Source organism: Thermobia domestica, chromosome 3, assembly GCF_964235325.1.
Source record: "Thermobia domestica chromosome 3, izTheDome1.hap1.1, whole genome shotgun sequence".
Taxonomy (NCBI): domain Eukaryota; kingdom Metazoa; phylum Arthropoda; class Insecta; order Zygentoma; family Lepismatidae; genus Thermobia; species Thermobia domestica.
In genome coordinates, this window is record NC_137456.1 from 260,664,824 (window position 1) to 260,688,091 (window position 23,268).

Consider the following 23,268-nt stretch of genomic DNA (forward strand, 5'->3'; position numbering starts at 1 on the left):
TAAGTTCACTTTGGGATGAAACTTGGCCTGATGAAGCTAAGTCCTTGAATTCTTGCGAATAACTGATCTGTTGAATTAACTTAATGCATTGTTGTAAAGTATCACCAATTTCAGTAGTGGAAATAGTTCCTACTTTCTTCTCGTTGTGATTTTTACAATTGTAAATAAAACGACGACACAAACAAATAACTCGCAATAGTTTCCACAATGATGAAAATTTCTCCAGACAGCTTATGTCACCTTCATAACTGGCTAAAGATATGCTCGTTACTTTCCTTTCTTCTGGAACATCTTCGTCTACCACTTCTGATTGTTCGGGCCATGCAGATGATTCAAGCCATGCGGGTCCATGCCACCAAATATCTGCTTCCTTCAACTGTTTCGGATCCATTCCCCGTGTAATAATGTCGGCTGGATTGTCCATTGACGACACATGATGCCACTGGTTGACTGATGTGATCTCCTGTATCTCTGCAACCCTGTTTGCCACGAACTCCTTCCATCTGGCAGCTGGAGATGATATCCATGCAAGCACTATTTTTGAATCGGTCCAGAAGTAAGTACTATTCACTGAAATGTTTAATATCGGAATTATTTTTCGATACAGCTTGCTCAAAAGTACTGCCGCACAAAGTTCAAGTCTTGGTAACGTTACCTTTTTAATAGGAGCTATTCTCGATTTAGAACCCAAAAGTTTAACAGTAGTTTTGCCTGAAATGTCCACAGTTTTAACATATATACAACAGCCGTACGCAAGTTGACTGCTGTCAGCAAATCCATGTATCTCGACATGAACATAATTCTTCAACACTACACATCTATCAATTTGTATTTCGTTAACACTTGGAAGATGATGACACATGTCTAACCATTGCTGGTAGAGCTCTGATGGTATTTGATCATCCCAATTGATCTTATGGATCCACATTTGTTGTAAGAAAATCTTGAACGGAGTAACTACAGGGCTTATAAGTCCTAAAGGATCAAATATTTTTGCTATGGTCGAAGTCACTTGACGTTTGGTTGGTATGTTGGTCGTGAAACATTCTTTAACTGACTTGTTGGTGATGAGAAGCTTATCTGATGTAGGATTCCACGATAAACCCAATGTTGAAACACCTGACTCGGACTCAAATTCAAACGGTAAGTTAATTTCCCTATGTTCTTCTGGCACTGCTTCCAACAATGCTGGCTCGTTCGAACACCATTTTCTTAAAGTAAACCCACCGCTTTGCAATAATTGAATAAGTTCTTTCTGAAGCTTTAACGCCTGTTCAACGTTATGGCATCCTGAGCTTACATCATCCATATAAAAATCGCGTTCCAATACTATCGCTGCTTGAGGATATTTACATCTTTCTTCTTCCGCTAACCTTCGAAGACACGCAGTCGCCAAATATGGTGATGATGCTTCACCATATGCGACCCGCTGCAACTCATAAATCTTGACTGGTTCCACTGATGAATATCTCCACAGAATTCTTTGAAGTCCAATGTCATCTTCATGAACTTTAATCATTCGATACATTGACTGAATATCCGCCGTAAAAGCAATAGGAAAGGTTCGAAATCTCGTGACAATTGAATGTAAATCTTGCTGGATTGTTGGTCCTGTCATAAGTATGTCGTTTAATGAAACCCCCGTTGAAGTCTTTGCAGAAGCGTCGAAAACCACTCTTAGCTTTGTTGTGGTACTGGATGGTTTCAATACTGCGTGATGTGGCAGATAACATTTCATACCATTATCTTCATGTTCTTCTTTCACTGGTTTCATATGATCTAATTCTTCATATTCCCTCATAAAGTTACAGTACTGCTCGTTAATTTCTGGACACTGCTGCAACCGTCTTTCTAGCTGGTAAAATCTACGAAGAGCTAAATTATATGATTCTCCTAATGGTTTATGATTTGGCTTAATTGGCAGACGTACAACGAATCGACCACTGCTATCTCTGGTAGTGTTTTCCTCAAAGTGTTGTTCACATTGCTTTTCTTCTTGAGTCATGACTGTTGAATGTATAGTTTCGAGTTCCCAAAATGTCTGTAACTGTCTATCAATGTTACTTTCTTGCACAAAAAATGACACTTGTGGTATACTAGAATCTCTTGTTGTAGGAACTTTACCCGCCAAAATGTACCCAAATTCAGTCTCTTGTACTACTGGATAATTTCCTGGTCTAGTTAGTTTATGGGATCGCAAAATGTCCAAAAACACTTCCGCGCCTAACAAAATGTCAATAGCATCTGGTTGGTGAAAGTTAGGATCTGCATACACTATGTCTGTCGGCAAGTTCCAATCAGTATGATCTATTGGCCTACTTGGAATGTTATCTGTTATTTTGAGCAAAACTAAACAGTTTACATCAATTGCAAATTCACGAATTCTTGATTCTATATGTACATCTACACAATGCTTTGTTTCACTAATCACACTATTAATACCTTGAATTGGAACTCGGTGTTTATTTTTAGGTAGACGCAACCTTTGAACTAAATCTTCAGTTACAAAATTACTTTGACTGGCAGAATCTAATAATACTCTACATGGATGTAATTTACCATTTGCATCTCGTACATTTACTATAGCAGTCGATAACATAACAGTAACATTTGGTTTTCCCTTGAAAATGCAATAAGAACCTTGTGTCATATTTTCCCTATTCGTATTAGAATGACTCGAAAAATTTCTTGATTGTGAATTAGCAACACTGGTTTTCTCATCTGCTTTTGACATTACATCATAATGCAGCAAGGTATTATGCTTTTTGGAACAACGTTTACAGCCACCTGATCTGCACGTCTTTACTTTACATTCTTTTTTGAGACAGTTGAAACACAATAAATTATCTCGAACATAGTCTTGTCTTTCTTTTGCTTCAGCATTTAAAAATGCAGGACATTTAAACAGCTGATGTATTAGGTTTCGTTTACAAAAGTTACAGAAAGACTGAGTTGTTGTCACGTATGATTTGGTTGTTTTTTCTTTTTGTTTCGGTTCAGCACTCTGTCTATTTTTATCGCCCCTTGACCTTGACACTACTTCCTGGGATGGTGTATTTTTTATAGTTTCAAATGCTTGACACCTACGTTCCAAGAAAGCAAAGAACTCTGATAAGGGAGGGAAAGAATGATCTGTGATTTGTAACTCCCACGCACGCCTAGTGTTACTGTCTAATTGAGAAACGAAATGTTGAACTAACAAAACCTCTTCTAGTGGTGTCTGCAAATCTAAAGCTCGTAATGCATTCAAGTTACTAGTAGCTGTATTAATAAATTCTCTTAATTCTGATGTAGTTTCCTTTGTGATACATTTAATATGTAACAAATTACGGACATGAGTAGCTGCAATCAAACGCTTATTTTCATACCTGTCTTTCAATAATTGCCATGCAATTTTATAATTAGCTTCTGTAACTTGCAGATTCGCTATTAAATCATACGCCTCCCCCCTCAATGCACTCCTTAGGTAATGGAACTTTTGCAACACTGACACGTTATCGTTATTATGAATCATAACTTTAAAATTGTCTGAAAATGAAAGCCAATTTTCGTATCGTCCTTCAAATGATGGCAATTCAACACGAGGCAATTTTAATTGATCATTTGACACCTGATTCTCATTTTTCGAGGAATTGTTTGAATGAGATTCCTGGCTACGCTGAATAATAAAATCCTCTAGTTGCGCTAATACATCATAGTAACTGGTTTCAAAGTCCTCTCTATATGCATCGTCCTCTACTTGTTCGTAATTTATTTCTAACTGTGATTGTACTTCATCGAACTTTTTATACAACTCAATCATTGCAGTCTTACGTACTTTCACCTGACTAATTGTAGTTGTTGAATTAATATTACTTACGTAGTTTTGAATTCTTGTCAGTTGACTTTTGCACACACCACGTTGTTTCACTAACTTGCTTCTGTCTGAGTCCTCCATCTTGAAAAATATTGTAAGTCCACACTAACTAATAAACACAAGTCCACACACAAGTCCACACTGATGAACGTGTTCTCACTTATGTCTATTCACATAGTTTCCAGAAGAATTAATAAATGTCACTGCACACATGAACAGCACTAAACAAAGAGCAATGTAACAATTGTTCACATACACATTCACAGTTTATATCAAACGCTAGTTCACTGTGATCCGGTCGGAGCTGACCAATGTTCTGTCTTTTAATGAATAAATGTTCACAAAACTACTTAATTGTGAAAAATGAATACATGTTTATTTGCACTAACTACACAACAACTGAAACACTTACAACTTACTGATATATTGTCTTTTTTTAAGAATTCCGGAGGACCATCTTGTATAGATCTCTTGGTGCTCAACTTGCTGACACTCACACACACAAACTAACTTTTAAACAAAAGAGAAACGTTATGCAAATATAATGACAATGATACAAACTCACAATAAAAGTCTCTACAGGTGCATTGTCACAGTGAAACAATAATTTCTTTTTTTACCAAATGCAGTCGTTATTTTGACTTCATCACTCAAACGTTACGCTCAATAAGTTTGTGTAACGCTCGCCGTTGACTGTTTCATTTTCAAGATAATCAATGAAAATATCCCACGCGCATCCCCAAAAATTGACACCATCATTTTGCCAGCAGATGGAACTGCTTTTTCCTTCTTTGGAGCCGATTCCCCCATTTCAGCCCATTGTTTTCACAGTTCCTTCATCTCAGATCTAAAGTGATGGACTCATGTTTCATCCATGGTTATGAACTGACCCAAAATCTCATTTTTTTTTATGTGAAATTTCGCCAGACACTCGATTGAAACATCCTGACAACGTTGTTTTTGTTTTTTGTTGTACGCAAACGCGGCACCCATATCGCGCACAGCTTTCTGATGTCAACATTTTGAGACAATATGCGATGTACATGACTTTCTGAAATGAATACTATGTTTGCTAGCTCTCGTACTTTAAGTCTACGGTCATCCAATACCATTTTGTGGATTTTCTTTATGCGCGGTCACATTATTTAGTCGACCATTGTGATGTTAGTATTTGCACCTCGTATGCCTTGTTTAAACTCTCTCACCCAATATTTTATGAAGAGGAATTCTCCCCGAGAGTAGAATCTGGCTCGGCTTTGATATTGGTTGGAATGAAATCTTTCAAATGAAAGTATTGTGTCACATAACGATGACCTATTTTTTTCCCAAATTTACAAATTCACTGAGAGCGGTCACTGTTAAAAGCTGCCAGATAAATACTGAACAGCGTAAAGCCTTCAAATTCAAACTTAAGTTGTATAAGGTTGGAACTTTCTACCAGAGTGATATTCAAACAAAAAACCGCCCTCTGTACGTCGGGACTGATATTTCTGGAACTAACTTCGTATAAGAGTCATTCTACAAATTATGGCATATTATGTAACAATTAGCCTCATAAATATAGTATCACAATAATAACAGTAATGTGAATAAAACTCTCAACACAGCTTCTAAAAAAAGAGGTTTAATTTCATTTATCAAATAAATAAATAATTCCAAAATATCTAGAACAATATGTATGCGACCGTAAGATTTTCTACTTCTTGAAAGTTTCTTGGCCTTTTAGAAGTTGACATTCTTCACCGTAGAGGGCACAGCCTGAGACTGCAGCTAACTGCACTTGATTAATAAACATCAGGATTATGAAGACAAGTATTATTTACTTTATTTCCCTGTAGAAAGCGAAGAGAACCAAGGTCGAATAAAAGTAAAAAGCTGGAACATCAAAAATAATATCGCATATATTGAACAAGTTACTAAGTGAAGTTCAATAAATTAAGTTCGTGAGATTACTTGTCAACAGCGGTATACAAATAACAACAGTCCCGTTTAACCGAATTTCTGGGTTAACCAAATCCCCAAAAGAAACCTTCAGTCGTGCAGGATGATGATGCGTCCATTGAAGAAAGAAAATACTAAATCACACAGAAACCACTGGAGTGTCTGAAGACGACATGGTTTGCATCGAACAAAACGAAGTCTCTCCTCCTGAAATGCTTCTGATTAAAAGTCTTAGAGAACGAGCTGCTAACAAGCGTTCATCTCATCTTAAACAAAAGATAAGTTTTTCAAAGATGATTAAACTTCATTATTTTAGTCGTACGGCTTTAGTTTAACAATTCTCAGTTCTAATGTTCAGTTTTAAATGGATCATTTGCTGCGTCCAAGGTCAAATATACAGTACTGTGTATCAAAAAAAAAAAAAAACCTTTATTCCGTTTTAATCAAATTTTTATTCAACTGAAGCACCATCAGTCCTATTAAATTCAGTTAAACGGGACTCTATGTATGTCATCAGTGAGTTCAGGAATTAAGTACGCACTCAGAACGTACGATAACTAGAGCACCCTTATAGATATATACTTGTAAAGTTTGGGATCAGTGAATGTTGAAACCACATTTATTTGAATTAATACTTAATATAATTTTATCTGTAGTATTACTAGAGAGTGTTTTTTGTAACTAATAGTTACAGGTGTATACCTCAACTCATTCCTGTCAGAAATTAAGGTAATAAGCTGTCTTGAAAATACTAGTGTCAACATTTAGAGAGATGCATTAGCAAACTCTCTCAATTTTTGGCACTCACATAATCTCTCTTGGGGCATTTTTAGCATTTGATAAGGAATTCACATAATTAATCTCTCTTCTTTGCTCAGTGTTCATCCTGGTTCTACGTAACGCCTTACAAACTAACCTTAAGATGTATCTTGTTGGCTCTGAGTTCATCACTGATTTACATAACGATTTACCAACTAATCTTAACACCTATGGTCTATCGAACTTTGCCCCGAAATTCACCATGATCATACGTTACACTTTAGTATCTAACTTCAGGAAGCTGGCCGTGTGGCTTACTTCTGGTTTTCTTCAAATCATAATTTCGGCATGTCCTTCCAAATTTGGCACGGTCAAGGAACTCAAAATCAACTTAGATGATATTTGAGTACTTAATTTCTTGGAGAAATCCGACAGGTTTGACAGGTTTATAAGGTGTGATCCAGGGCGTGCATCTGGATCTAATCAAAAACTAATCTCAATATGTCCTTCTTAACTTCTGAGCTCGGTCACAGTACTCCCACTCATCCTAAATGACATTTTATGACTAGACATCGGATTTTTATGCACTTAAAATTCATGAAATATGCATGCAGGTATGGTCTTAAATGTGTTAAAATATACGCCTAATATGCACTAACAATGCAATAAAAGCATTTTCAAACACGCAGCAACGTTGTGACAAAGTTTCATAGGTGAAACATAACATCGAAAGTGTCCTTTACCTTTTTGGGACTTCTCTTCAGAGTTTATTTCTTATGGCAGTCATATTTATATAGGTACTCCTGATTTTTTTTAACACACACAAATTATGATATTAAAATGAACACAGTGCTATGAGAACACGATCTATAGTTTTTCTTCACATTTGTATTTTAGAGTGCATTTACTTTAAATGATACAATATCAGCTTCACTTTTCTGCACGTTTCCACTGTACAAAAAAAATCATTTTTAAGTATTTACTCCTTCCCAATTAGCCTTACAATATATCTAAAATGCTTATTTTCTTTTATGGTGTCAATTTGTGACATTTGTAGACAGAAAAATGACTCATTAACACCAATAGATGTTACTGGCCAATATTTATACAGAGGAGCAAGTTTAGTATCTATATTTTCTGGCAAGTTCAAGTTTAACCCTTGAAGGTATTTTCTCACGCCTTGAACTGTTCTGTAGTCGCAGCTTTTGACAATAACATCCGTCAGTTTTCTTTCCACAGAGCACCCGCATTTACCAAAAACTGACTGGAGCTTGTGCTGAACTTCATCAACTAGAGAGCTAAGCATTCACTGAGCAACATTCCTCGCGTCAATTGATTCTAAATTGATGTCGACACGATATTAGAATGCCTTTATGATTATCTGACTTCTCTTAGCGTCTTGGCAATTGTAAACGTCTTTGCTGATCGGTTGCTAATATTATTGGTCCTCCATAAAGTAGGCATTCTTCCATCCCCCAATGCAAAAAGCCGTTCCGTTGCATAGACATTTAAATGCATTCAAAATGCAAACTCAAACTGGATTTATTCCACGTTATAATCATACATCTGAAATAAAAACCTGTAGTATATGCTGAATATGCTATTAAGCACTAATACGAGGGAGAATCAAATGAAAACCTTAAAAGTTTATTATAAATTTCAAATGTTATGCTGTTGCTTTGAAAATTGGCATTATTGTTTCTAACAGCATTCTCTTTCTTCAGTAGGTGGCAGAAGAGTCTAGTCAAACAAGCGCCAGCACAAGAGGAGTTTCAAGATGACCGCCCCACTGTCTACATACACCGCATTAGAACAGCGTTCGGTGATCCAGTTTTTAAGTAGTGAAGGTGTGAAACCAATTGAAATTCATCGCAGGATGGCAGCAAAGTATGGTAATTCGTGTTTGTCCATGCAGCAAGTATACGAGTGGTGTAGGAAGTTTGAAAGTGACGTAATATCTGTGGAGGATGCTCCTTGACCGGGACAGGCTCACCGCGTAGTGACCGACGACAACATTGCGCTAGTGGAACAGCCTGTAAAGGACAACAGGCGTATTACCTTGAAAGAAATCGCAACAATAATGAAGATTAGTTTTGGTTCAGTTCAACACATTGTGCATAATATTCCGTATTTCAATAAGGTATCAGCAAGATGGGTTCCACGTCAGTTGACTGCTGAATTGAAAGATTGTCACGTCGACGCCTGTGAAGAACTTTTGCGCCGTTTCAACGCCGAGGGTGATGGTTTCTGGTGGATGATAGTGAACCCAGGTCTCATCGCCTGTAACAATCCTGTCCAGAAATGTAAGAAAGCGAGCAAGTCGACGCGACGAGGATTTTTGAACACTCAAACCAGAAGAATCCAACAAAAAGGCAGCAACATAAGAGGGATCGACTTCTACAATGTATACTACAAGAAACTAAATTTTGCAATTGCAGAAGGAAATTCAAGAATTACATAAATTTTTTGGAGAATAAAAAGACAACAGTTTATCCGTATGACACAGGTAGTAGATGTAAGGAAGCTGTGTTTTGCTAAACCATTAATTGAAGGTGTATTACTCCTCAGTTGGTAATTTCGACAGAGTTGGGCATACAGTTAATAGAACCTAATCTTTCGGAGGAGAGTACATCACGTGACCAACAAGAAAGAAAACAACATAAAACTATTAAATGTTTGAAAGTGTACGTCCATATCCTGTGGCAGTGCCCAAGGGCGCCGATCCTGGGGCCATCGGGGCCCGGTCCCCCCAAAGCTCATGTGGGTCCCCTCATTGTATTTGTGAACATACAATATTTGGCATAATTTGATTGCAATTTGTCTTAAAATCCTCATATACCTAGGTATATGCCGTCTGCATCTGAATAGGTCCCCCCAAATTTACAGAAAAATTGGCGCCCTTGGCAGTGCCCAGCCTTTGGGAAGTTAAGTTTCTATTCTGCTAAACCTAATCATTTTGCTGATGTTTGTAAAGGTAAGCAACTGATGTAACTAAGACTGGAAGAAGTTAACCTGCAGGTTGCTTCCTTACTTCAAGTGCAAGCGAGTCACATTAAAGTTCCTGAGACGTGTTATCCAGATAAAAAGCTGGACAGCTTTAGGTTAGTGCGAAGGAAGAAGATCGTTAACTCATTTTACACAAAACTAAGTATAATAAGAGGTTGGTACTTCATTGGGAAAACGTTCCAAGTACATTAGTTAATTTCGGGCATGTTTCGACTTTAAGGTCTAATTCAAATATTGGAGTTGAATATGAATGAAGCAAGCAGTTCGCATGGTTCAAGAATACGGTAATAGATAATGTGCCAATTTCTAAAGATGTTATCTTGGATCCTGTTGATAATAGCTGCGGGCAGATCAAGCAGGTAATATAAAGAAGAAACCAAGCTACCAATTTGATGAAGCTATGAGCGTATTTTGTCTAGGCGATTACTAGTAGTTTTATAAAGAGAAAGGAGGTAAAGCAAGAGAGGTCGATAGTGAGAATGTAGGAAGAAAACGCAAACAATGATACACAGAATATATGAAAACCTCAAAATCATTATTTTTTGATAAGAAGAGATGAATGTTATAGTAGTTTAATTATAATTTCAGCGTTGGGCAAAAATGTTTAAATACATGATGCAACTCACTAATTTAGGTGGTTTAACCAAGAATATCCCAGCTCAGTTGTCAGTTGTTTGGTAAATATTGTGTAAGATACACGAATTTTCGATATGAAAATTTTCTTTTTCTTTTGGATGTCGCAGGGAAACAGAAGAGACGAAACAGAAATAACACGTCTCCCTTTTGTTTTCCCCTTGCTTCCCATCAAACCAGCTGCTATGTTAGTTCATCTCTCTCACCCTCTCCGTAAGAAGGAATCAGGGGTTGGATAGCCAACACGTTGCGACTGAACTTTCTTAGCGCAATTAAAATAAATTGCATTGCCTTAAGAAAATTCTAAGACCAACCCAATTGCATACTTGGAGACAGATATAGTATCTAAGGAACGGAAGTAACAGTTGTGAACAATATTGTGGAATATTCAGCTTTTGGTACTGTTATAAAAATAGGTCTGCAAACACATTAAATAGAAACGTTTCCCATAAGGGAGGACTTGTAAATTAGCTTTTGTAAATCCATAACTGGTAGAAGCAGCTGTGAGTTAACGAATGACTATTCCTAATGTTTCTCAGATTTAACCTTATAGAGTGTGAAGAATGTAGAATGGTACTAGTTAACATTTATGTGTAAACCCGAGTGAAAAGATAGTAACTTTAGAGTAGGAGAAGAGAGCAGCTGCTTCCTCCCAGCCCAAATGTTATGTATTTTGTGTAACACTATATATGGAATTATGTATAACAAATTTCCTCTCGTAAGGGTATAGGAACACTGTGCGCAAAACTAAAAACTCAGAAGAAGCGAATACGCCCTTCTGAAATCCAATCAGAAAGAGAGTAAACTTGAGCTAATATGCAAATTAGCCAACGCCCAATTCTAAGGGTAGTTTAAAACCTTAGAGACGCTCTCCAAGAGTCAGTCGACGTCTTCAATCCAACGTTGTAGTACCGCGTGTCTGTTCTTTATTCGAACTTAGAAAGTTCCGACTTCATTCTTTTTTTCGGTCTCCACTTCCAAATTCTATTCATTGCTCTATCGGTGTGTTCGACTCACTTCAGTTTACGAACTGAAGTTTCAATTTTATACTCTGTGAACATTAGCTCTTGCATCTCATTCATATAAGTGAACTTTTCACTATGACAACTTAGACAAAACTCTTTAACTCGTGAAATTATTACTTATACGATCTCGAAGTATAGTGTTCTTATACTTATAATTAAACGAGAGTGGCCTTGTACTCGTTTTCAATTTAACCAATAATATTTTATATATCTATTCTACGAAAATCGTTATTTTTCATTTAAAAACAAAAAAACGCCACCACTACTAACAATTAGAGTTGAGGAAAGCCTCGAAGATTGCCAGGATCCGCGATCTCTCTAACCGCTCGATCGCTGGACGCATTACAATTGAAATTATTATAGAAAAGTTAATTTAAGTGTATTACTGGGCTGATTAGTAGCGAAGCGGCTAAGATTAATATGTGTATGAAGTGATTATAAGTTGTAGTTAGATATGAGCTTAAACAAAAGAATGATTGTGTTGCTTAACAAGTCTAAGTATCGTCTATCCAGTGAGAATTTAAATCTATATTACTAGGGTAGTTGGCATATTAAGTATTGCCATGTGGCTGAGTCAGCTGGAGGTTTTAGTTTACGGAAACCCTTGACAGGTATTATTTTCAACATCACTATAGAGAGTAAGAAATAGAATATAATCTGTGATGGATTCAAGTACTAAAAGTTGTGTGCCAGTAATTTGGTAGGGCACCTTGAGGCCAGGTTGTGACGAACACCAAGACTAATCACGGACCAAGTTTTATGGACCAATCAAAAATCTTCGATTTCTCCAAGAACTTAAGTAATAAAATATCGTGTAAGATAATATGAGGTACATTTATCATGGCCAAATTTAGGCAGGACACTTCCAGTTTACATTCTGAGAACAGAGGCACACACTGTGGGCGAAGCTCGATGTATCAAAACTTTCTTGAAGCGAGATGATCAAATGAAATCTTTGAGTTTTACGTCCCACGGTTATGCCGGTTAGGCTAAAGGAGACGGTGATTATGAGAAATGAATGAAATGGTGGAATGAAGAAAGTGGGAGGAAACGGGAGAACCCCGAGAAAACCCACGCACGCGGTATTTGTCCACCACAAAGTTCACTTGGCGGGGTCTAGGATCGAACCCGGGACCCCAAGCACCAGAGGTGAACGCTCTACCACTGAGCCACCGCAGACCCTCGCGAGGTGATCAAGTTTATCGTCTGACCAGCGCTAAATGTCGGAACCAAATTCGATAGGCGAGAAGTGTCTTGATGTTAAAAGCAAAGTATAATATAGGATCAAGATGAGCGTTGGGCCAACAGAGAAGATGGCGTGAGTGATATGCTCAAATATCAGTCTCAAACTTAAGAGTATACCAAAGTTCTCTTCTAGATTTCGAGGAAAATATTGTAAGGTTCTCCTATAATCAACTGGTACTACTTTGTAAAAGGGGAATTTCAAAATTAGTAAAGTGGATTGAGAACACTTGCTGGAAAGGTATATATTTTGGTACAGGTACGATGCTTCTTACTTTGGTGTACAAGGTATTTTTTTTAAATCGACGCACATTTAAGTGTGAATTCACCCTCAGTATTTTATGGAAAGAGTAAAGATTAAAAACAAAATTGCTGACAGTCATAATCCAATTATGCACAAAATGACCTACAGTATAGCTTCTGTTGAAACGTTATTAGCTCAAAATGTCTTTTCTTTGCTTTAATGATACACGGAATTCTTCAGTAGCTCAATTTTAATCCTATCAGGAAATACCGTCGGTGAAAAACCGCAGGTCATACCTTGCTAAGTTTCATGCCATTTCTCCCATATAGATATAGATAGATAGTAAATTGTAGCATTTGTGAAATGGAATATAAGCTACAAGTCATCGCTGTACATGGAAGGGAGTAAGTATCACATTGCTTTAAATCATGAATGTAGTTTTAAAGTATGTTATAAGGATGACTTCTGTTAGGTACAGAAGAATGGTTGGTACCTTGGGGAAGCATAGGAATCTGCAGGTTTATATACAAAGAAGATGGACCATTTATCTTGATACATCTTTATCATTTCTCAACTAATAGACAAAAATCGCTGAAATTAATTACCATGCAAATACCGGAAGGGGATATTGTTTGGCATACTTTATGATACCATAAGGTTAACAGTGTTGCCAACTCATCATGAAGATTTGTGTTTTGAAACAGCACTACATCAACTTAATACACATTTCAAATCTGTGTGTTAAATGAGAACTTACAACTTTAAATTTATTATTAGTGTGGCAAACTAAGAACGCTACAATATCACAGACATACAAATTTTCCTGGTCTCTTCAGCAGTAGTAACTCAAGTGAGGCAAACAAGGCAACACACATCCAAAGTACCAACACAATCTAATATAGAGCGGTTATAAAGTTCTTGCTATAAAACAAATGCTTATAACTTTTTTCTAAACAATGATATTGCAATGAAATAAATGTTAAGATGTATATTGAGACATATTTTGCATCATCATTCATAGATACACTGCCGCCGTCTTGCTGGCAGTGGATGCGATCCTTGATTCTTAACCTAACTAATTCGAGCATCAGGAAATTTGTAAGCATTTGACTCGCATGTCACAGTGGTTTCGTCGAAGAAAAACTGGCCAATGAGGCGGTCCATTGATACGGCATACCACACATTCACTTTCGAGCTGTCTCTTTCGTGCGTTTCCTATTCATAAGGGTTTTCAGTTCCTCAAACAAGACAGTTGTCTCTGTTTACCCTCCCTGAAGCACGGAAAGTTGCCTCATCTGAGAACATGAGTAATTGCATAAGTTCCCTGACATCCTTGAGCCCTTTGGGGAACCTATGGTACAATTTGTACCATACGGGTGTTTCATGGTACATTGCGTTATAACTCTCCTATTTGAGCTTTTTCGTCCTGTTTTTTTTTTTCCAAGTCCAGAGGCATTGTAGAACACCTTATGTATGGTTTCACACCTTCCTGCGTCGAGACATAGGAGGCGATGACGTCACAATTCTAAAATATATATTTTCTTTTATTATTTTTTGGCGGGTCTATGTTCATTATTTTTTGGCGGGCTTATTTTTGCACGTAGAAGATTGAAATTGTGCACAAACATTCAGTCCACCGAGGAGTATTTAACAGATTTTTTTTCGTATTTCTGTGTTAAAACAGAGGGGGGGGGGGTACAGAGGGGCTAAAAGTTGAAAAAGGGAAATTTTTTATCAAAAACTCCCTTTCACGGGATTTTCCCGCCCTAGATACATGATGGAGACAAGTGAATGGTACCGTCTGAAAGGCAGTTCTATTCTGAAGAGAATGATGTTCAAACCATGATCCTAGGGTAATTAGGGATGTCTCAGGGAATGTTTACAAAATATCCCCCTGCATATAGGAATATGGGACATTGTCGGTAGACCTATATATTTTTTTGGCGGGCTTACTTTTGCACCTGGAAAATTGGAATTGTGCATAAAACACTCAGCCCAGCTAGTAGTATTTATCAGATTTTTTTCAGATCTCTGCGTTAAAACAGGGGGGTCCAGAGGGGCTAAAAGTTGAAAAAAAGGATATTTAAACCCAAAAAATCCCTTTTTTCGGGATTTTCCCGCCTTAGATACATGATGGAGACACGTGAATGGTACCGCTTGAAAGGCAGTTCTATTCTGAAGAGAATGTTTGGCGGATTATAGTTCTAGGGTAAATAGAGATGTCTCAGGAATTTTTTTACCTGAGATCATGGTGTTTTACGGTAATTTGGGGCATTGTGGGGATTCTTGATAAAATTTCTCCCGCCCTTAGTATTCAAGATAGATACTTGAAATTTGGCACACACATTCAGTATACCAAGTACTATTTATCAGATTTTTTGAGATCTCTACGTTCACACAGGGCCGTTCCAGAGGGGCCCAAAGTGTGAAAAAAAATTTCCCTCGAAATTTTCCCTTTGACATCACTCTGTATACGGGAATATGGGACATTGTCGGTATATATTTTTTTGGTGGGCTTACTTTTGCACCTGGAAAATTGGAATTGTGCATAAACATTCAGCCCACCTAGTAGTATTTATCAATTTTTTTTTCAGATCTCCGCGTTAAAACAGGGGGGTCCAGAGGGGCTAAAAGTTGAAAAAAAAGGATATTTAGACCCAAAAAATCATTTTTTTCGGGATTTTACCGCCTTAGATACATGATGGAGACACGTGAATGGTACCGCCTGAAAGGCAGTTCTATTCTGAAGAGAATGTTTGGCGGATTATAGTCCTAGGGTAAATAGAGATGTCTCAGGAAATTTTTTACGTGAGATCATGGTGTTTTACGGGAATTTGGGGCATTATGGGGATTCTTGATAAAATTTCTCCCGCCCTTAGTATTCAAGATAGATACTTGAAATTTGGCACACACATTCAGTATACCAAGTACTATTTATCAGATTTTTTGAGATCTCTACGTTCACACAGGGACGTTCCAGAGGGACCCAAAGTGTGAAAAAAAATTTCCCTCGAAATTTTTCCTTTGACATCACTTTTCCCTCTCCTGGTATATGGCATGAGCATGCAAGTGGTACCATTTGAAAGCCAGCTTCATTCTGAAGAGAATGAGGTATGAATCATGATCCTAGGATAAATAGTGACGATGCAGTAGCTGCTTGACTGAAAGTCTAAAAAATAGCCCCAAAACTCCGGATCCCTTAAGGGTTAGTCATTTCAGCATCAGTTCACAGAACTCCAGTCTCGTGTCTTGATCTTCTTCTGTCAGATCATGCACATATTTAATCCTTACGGTTTGGCTTACAAATGTTTACGTATTATTTTTGGCGTTGTTGACGGAGGGATTCACGACTCCAGCGACCGCCGCGAAATTGATTTTGTTGGACTTCTCTCCAGGCTTCGGCAATCCTTCGCACCGTGTTTGGGCTCACCTGTTTGCATATCTCGAACACTCCTGGTAGCCAGAAACTTTTTATACTCCTGACATCAGGAGGTACTTTTTGTACACTCGTTTGAAATTTCGTTGCACCAACACACATGATTTCAGTTCTGCATACCAGCACACACAGTTTTCTCTTGTACCGCCGCATTTTCATAACCTTTGTTGTCGCCAGTGTTGTCAACCTCACCAGTGTGATACTGTTGCCATCCAAAAATTTACGGATCATCGCACAATTTAAAATGTATTTCACTGCAATATCGTTATTTTTATACAAGTTAAAAGCATTTGTTTTATATCAAGGACTATATAACAACCCGGTAGTATACTCACGATATGACAGATTTCCAATGAACAGGAAGAAAGTTACAAGGAATCGAAAATTTGAATTTCTTCAAATTTTTTATTTCGAAAAATAGCTTAGATAACTACTTAATCGAATTGCACAGATGGTTTATAATAGATGTGAAATCACAATCCCGTTTACAACAATTTAATGTCAAATCTTTCTGGAGGTATGGTAAACAGTGTTAAAGTTTGCACCACTGCTTAAAATTATACGATTTCGAGAACTTATTGAAATGGCACCTGTTAAAACAGGGATGCAAATACGCAACAAAATTTTACTAGTCCACATCCCACAAAAGAAATAATTTGGTGATATTAAAAACTCGCCCGCACCGATGAACCACTCGCCCATGGTGACGTAGTGTTCGATACGAAACTAATTTGGATGTGAATGACCCCGCCTGTCTTACTTGGGTTACTACTGTTGTAAAACTCTTCATGAATTAGTAACTTTTGGATGTCTGTAATACTGTAGCGTTGTTATTTTGCAGCACTGGGTGACTAGTGTGTAAGTGTTTTTTATTATTATTTGACAGGTAGATTTGAAATATGTAATAATCTGATGTAATGCCACTTGAAAAAAATAAAATCTTATGTTGGCAACACTCTTAATGTTGTGGTATCACAGAGTATATCAAACCGTGTCCAACAGCCGACATTCATATGGTACAGAATTTCAGCGTTTGCCTATGGTGTTGCTTCATTTCTTATTTTTTTAAAAAATGTTTCATAATAATGTCAAATTAACTATATAACTTGAGGACCTGGAAAGTGCAACACTGCAAAAGCAAAGAATGAAAACCTAGTATGTGACAAACATCTGCGCACATATGAAGTTACACTTTTAAGGAGTGACAATGTTTACAGACATCAAATACACATTTATTTTCATAATTCTGTTAGAATTAATCTACGTTGTATAAAAGCAGAATCTGTAAACGCTTATTTTTTCTTCCTGTAAAGTTTGGATTTCCTGAAATATGAGTTCTTTATTCTTAGCTGACAAAAGCATCTTTAGTGAATCACTTTTTAAATGTAAAAATCTACTTGTTTTAGAATGATTGCAATTCATTCTCTCATATTTTTTACATAACCCCGTTTAAACGAAAAATTACCAAAATCATGACACCAGCTTAAATTCCTTGCGGAAGAATCAAGCGAATGAGCAGATAAATTATTGAATACCTAAGAGGAGCATGCACGATCCCTTTTCTTATAAGATGATCAATCAGACATGTGAAACGAACATATGTATTTACGATATTATGACCTACTGCCTGTGAGAAGAAACATAACACTGATCATACAAGAGATCGAAAATGATTGAACAAAACTATAAAGGTAACTAAGAAAGTTCTCTCGCTTTTTCATCCACCACCTTCGAACATCGGTATGTCACATAAGACGTACTTGGAAGATCAGAAATAGTCCCCATCACCATCGACCACCTTCTGTCAATGTTCTGGAAGGTCATGGATTCCATCGCGGTAGAACTTGGTGGGCCGTGAAGCGAAGAAGGTATCAACTGCATTTTGCACCTCGACTAGGGATTTGAACTGGCGTCCTCTAAGGTGATTGTCCAAGGAACGGAATAGGTGATAATTGGATGGTGCAATGTCCGGGGAGTATGTCGGATGCAATAGTGTTTCCCATCCAAGGCGTAGAATGGTGTTCCGTGTTATTCTAGCTACGTGGGGCTTAGCATTGTCCTGTAACAGGAAAACCTCTTTGCGATTCAGAAGTGCTAGTCCAGGATTTTGAGTTTTTCTTGAACACGGCTCGACTGCTGACAGTACACAGTTGCATTGATGCTCCGACCAACTCTGTAGCAGTTCCCGATGAACGATGCCGCGCCGCGAGCAGTACACCAGACACGAAGGAGGACCTTCTTTTGATGCAGTGTTGGTTTCGGCTGTTTCGGAACCAGTTCATGGAATGCTAACCAATGATGACAGCGCCATGGAGCTTTGTACAAGACCCAGTTCTCATCACATGTCAACACCTTGTCCAGAAATGGCTCCTTCCTCAGACGAGACAGCAAACAAACACAGGTGTCTGCTCGCGTTGCTTTCTGGCCCGGAGTCAAATCATGTGGGACCCATTGACCTAACTTGTAGTGCTTCCCATGTTAATGGAGGTTCTGCCGAATGGTGTCACTACTCACACTGAATTGTAGTCCCAGTTTCTCACATATCTGGCCACTGTTCGCCTGTACATGTGTCGGTCTTCTGGCCCGTGGTGCGTTTTCGAGTGTTAAGTCACTGTTTTTAAACTTGTTAAACCACCGCTGCACTGTCCGCGTAGTCATGATATCCTCACCAAAGGCCTGGGATATCTTCCGCCCCGCTATAGCGGCGATTGGCCCCAGTTTGAACTCGTACAGTGTACACGCCTTAAATGACACTTTGTGGAGGTCACATGTTCACTCTGTTCTTACCCAAGTTCACAGTGTAACTGAACTGTCACAACCAGGTAGTATGTTGGATATACCCACACCAACAACTGACCTTCGTCCTATCTCCATTCGCATTCAACTCACGGCATGAGGACCAATGGAACACAGACCTCCGCAAGAAGGGATAGAACTTTCCTGGTTACATTATGGGATAATTGAGGGCAAGAAGTACGTAAATCTTTCTGTCTATTGATTGATCTACTCCAATTTCCCTTTATTCTTGTTATTCATTAATCTAGTTTCTTCTCCACAGCAGGTCTTGTTTGCCGTACTAAGTATGGATTGAAATTGAAATTGTAGTATTTTACAAAGTTTTGACCTGGCGGTATTCGAACCCGGGTCTCGTGGGTGGAAGTTGAATGCAATAAACTGTTCTCTGCAGAAATTAGCCATTGGGGACATTCGGTTGAAAAAGTATAAAAGGCTTTTTCCGGCGAGCCACCCTGAATGAGGTTTCCCGCATTCAAACCAGACAAATGCCGGGGTGGTACCTAACTTATAGGTCTCAGGCCGCTTCCTTCCCTCCCCAATCCTTTCTTCCTTCCTTTTTCCCCAGATAGTATGCTCACGGAGGGACTAGTGATGGGCATGGGAAGTTCTAATATCATAAATATATGCCTTTCATTGGCCAACACACTCCAAACAATACAGATTTATATTATTAGGTACATTCGCGAACTGCCCCTCGGGATTCGTGTAAAATTGATTTAAATGTAAAGTTGTCCGCACCCCAATGTGTATTGTACAAATTTTGATGGCCCATACAGGTAAATTGCATATTTATTGGCCTTCATATATCCAGAACTCAATCATATACTACTATAACGCTCGGACATAAAATTGCTTTTAGTTTCTTTAGATATCTGGACGTCAAGGCAGGCATATGCAAAGCAAATTGGATCAAGTACTGGTTCTCTGACACATGCTACCTACCCCAGCCGCCACCTTGGGTTCACCATATTGGATCCAACTTTCGTTTTTTCGAATGGGAATAGTTGCAAGTGATAAATCAAATTCATGCACAATTTTCTCGGAAATTTATTGGTGTAGAAAATTTTACCGTGGTTTGTACCGTATGGAAGGTATTGCATCTTAAGTGTCAGGGACTTCACTAATATTGAACCAAAAAGAAAGTTGTGCAGGGTTCCGTGTATATATGTAATCTTTTATGTGATTTGTCATTGACAAAATATCTCCTCAACGAACATACATACAGACACACAGACATCGATAGGAACATCGTAGGTCTTCACACATATCTGGTTGTATCTGGATTTACATTATGCATTTTGAACCTAATACAATACTTCCCTGCTATAGCAGAGCATGGAATTAATAACAGGTACTCAAAGAAATTTAATAAGATTATGACACCAATGTTGTAAAGAGTTTGTTTATATCGACAGAATTTTCTGGTTAGAAATTGTTTTGTGTTGTCAACATCAAAAACGTTGCAAAGTGCCTGGAGGGATTTAATATGCAATACCTTCCAAACGGTACATGCTACGAAAAAAACTGACCACACTAATGAATTTCCGAGAAAATTGTAAATAAATTTGATGTATCACATGCACTTATTCCCATTTGAAAAACCGAAAGTGGAATCCAATATGGCGGATGCAAAATGGCGACTGGGATGAGTAACAGGTGTCAGAGAAGCAGTAATTGATCCAATTTGTTTTGCATATGCAAGTGATTAATTCATTTTCAGTTTCAGCTAAAGAAACTAAAAGCAATTTTGTCCGAGCATTATAGTAGTGTATGATTGAATTCCAGATATATGAAGGCCCATAAATACGCATATTACCCGTATGGACTGCTAAAATTAGTACAATACACGTTGGGGTGCGGAAAATTTTCCATTTGAATCAATTTTACATGATCCCGAAGGGACACTTCTGAGTGGAGAAATAGTTTTTGTATCATCCACTCTGCCGCAAAAGCTTGCTTCAGTGTTGCCCACTGCTATCCTTGTGAAGAAATATTCCGTGTTCGTTGGGTTGCATATCTATTCAAATGTAAGGCTTCAAGTACACCGCTTGGATGTTAAGTGGCTTAACTCAAAATTTACAAAAATAAACAAAATAAAAAGTGGACTAATGTCTTCGTTCACCTCGATAGATTGGCAATTTCTTAAAAGATTGCTATAGAAAGGAATTTAAAAAACATAAACTACATAGTTATTGTTGTGGCTATTAAAATAAATACTGAACTGCTCATGAGATGTTGAACTTCAGATTGCACTCATAGAAAATTTCGGTTTTGGTGTTAGTCTGCTGGTCATCCAAGCATTCCAAATGTACTAGCATCAACGAATAGAACTATAACGTATTTGAGGTTGATATTTCTTTGCTGGTGACTACAGTAGTGGACACATAGCTGAATTCTGGGGAAGTCCATGGATGTCCGTTTATTTGGAAACCAAATTGGGATAGGTGGTGCATAATTGATAGAAATATCGCTTATTTCTTTGGTGGAAGCTGTTCCCAGAAAAGAGCAACGAAGAGATGAGAAATGTTTAAAAGCGTACTCCAAATTTATTTAAAGAATAAATTGGTTTTATTAATCATTCGATGTTTAAGGTATTTGTGCAAACAAAAACTGTAAAAGCAACTTCATGTCATAGAAATTTGCTCTTGCTTTGTCAACTAGTGAATATAACAATTTTTCTTTCATTATGACCTCAACTATTATTATAGAAAGTACATATTCAATAATGTCTTGTAAAATATTTTACAATATCTGCGTTCCTTTCTCTGTTGAATCAAATGTTAACAGAACGTTCTTTCCACATAACATTTTGTTTTTATTACTCCGTTAACTACTGTCTGTTCCAAATGACAGGTTAAAGGAGCAGTAGAAAACTGTTTCTGAAATAACATGTTTGATACTGCAGAGACGATGACAAAAAATTATGATTAAAAATCAATCATTAGTGCTGTATCGGGTTTGATTCCCGTTGGAAGAACCTTTGCAATTTTAACTGTATTCGTAGTTTTTGTGTTCATGTGTCTGTCATTCAAGGTTACTGGAAATAACTGTAAAACGTATAACCGAGTACAAAATAAAGGGAAGTTACTGATAAGCAACACTTCCCAAGTGTAGCACTCCAATTTTGATAAAATTTGGCAGGTTCAATCATAGGGAGCTAAAAGTCAACAGAGAACATTATTTTATTACAATTTTTCAATATAATTTGTGTAAGTGTTCTCGTAATTTATATAACGCATTAAAATGAGAATTTGCTGATGTATTATTATATCATATTTCATGCATTTATGTTCAATATTGTATTCACGATTACTGCAGACCGGATGTTAGGCAAAATGCCTATTCTTTAATATTAAAGATATGATCAAAAATAACGTTTTAAAGTTTGTATAGGGGTTATAGTTTTGATTTAAGCCAATTCTATTTTGCTTATTTCGCCCCTTACTGCCTAAATAATTGCTTTAGTGCCTAATGTTGCCTATTCTATGCATTTAATTCAAACTTAGCCTTCATTGGGAAAATATATAATTTATATAATATAAATAACACAGAAAAACATTCATTAGGTGTATGTATATACAGTGGCCGAATTTAGGGGGTGCACTGAAGCACATTCACTCCACTTCGTTGTAAATATGCACTATCTAAAATAAGAAGCTAGCAGTGAAAATAGCAACACTTTGTGTAACTTTCTGCCGTCATGTTTCCGTTTGGAGTTTAAAAGAAAACAGAGTTTTGCAAAATAAATAGTTCGTCGATTTTCTGAATTTCAAGGAAAAGATTCACCAAGTAAGATAATATTCCTCATTCACATGACAGATGCCTAAAGGCATTACAAATTTCGAATTCAAATGTAGTGGCAGTTATTGCTGCACTCCGCGTCAGAAAATCCTGAATCCGGCCCCTGTACACAACACACACACACACACACACACACACACACACACACACACACATTATATATATAATGCGTATCAAGCTTTGTTTTTTATATGTAAAGTAAAAGAAGATGTTAACAGACATGGATGTTTCAATATTCTTTGAATATTGACTTGAATATTTTTTAAAATTGTATTGAGTATTTATCTTCATTATTTCAGTTACATTTTAGTGCCTATTTTTTAAATTTTAAGTGCCTTTGTGGCTGCCTATTTTCCAGGTTTTTAATGCCTAAACATCCAGTCTCTAACGATTACACTGAAAATACTTTCGTAAATTTAAATTAATTGCTTCCCTTGGATCTGAAACTAATTCTCTGTTCCTTACAGCGTTCATGAGCTTCAAACCTTGTAACTATACCATAAACTAGTATACAGGAATATTAAAGTAC

General features: G+C 37.3%; 2 protein-coding genes across 8 annotated transcripts in view; one reads left to right on the forward strand and one right to left on the reverse strand.

The window, feature by feature from the left end:
* LOC145681035 (relaxin receptor 2-like) overlaps positions 1 to 23,268 on the forward strand; it is a 1,105,974-nt gene that overhangs the window by 682,202 nt on the left and 400,504 nt on the right. The window lies entirely within an intron of this gene.
* Positions 5,465 to 23,268, reverse strand: part of LOC145681034 (uncharacterized) — a 187,512-nt gene continuing 169,708 nt past the window's right edge. For 6 of the 7 annotated variants that reach the window (XM_081752352.1, XM_081752351.1, XM_081752355.1 and 3 more), the window contains one exon: positions 5,465 to 5,731. In XM_081752352.1, coding sequence (XP_081608478.1) covers positions 5,676 to 5,731 — 56 coding nt within the window. In that variant the 3' untranslated portion in view covers positions 5,465 to 5,675. The remainder of the gene's footprint in view (positions 5,732 to 23,268) is intronic. The other variant, XM_081752354.1, reaches the window with a different exon arrangement.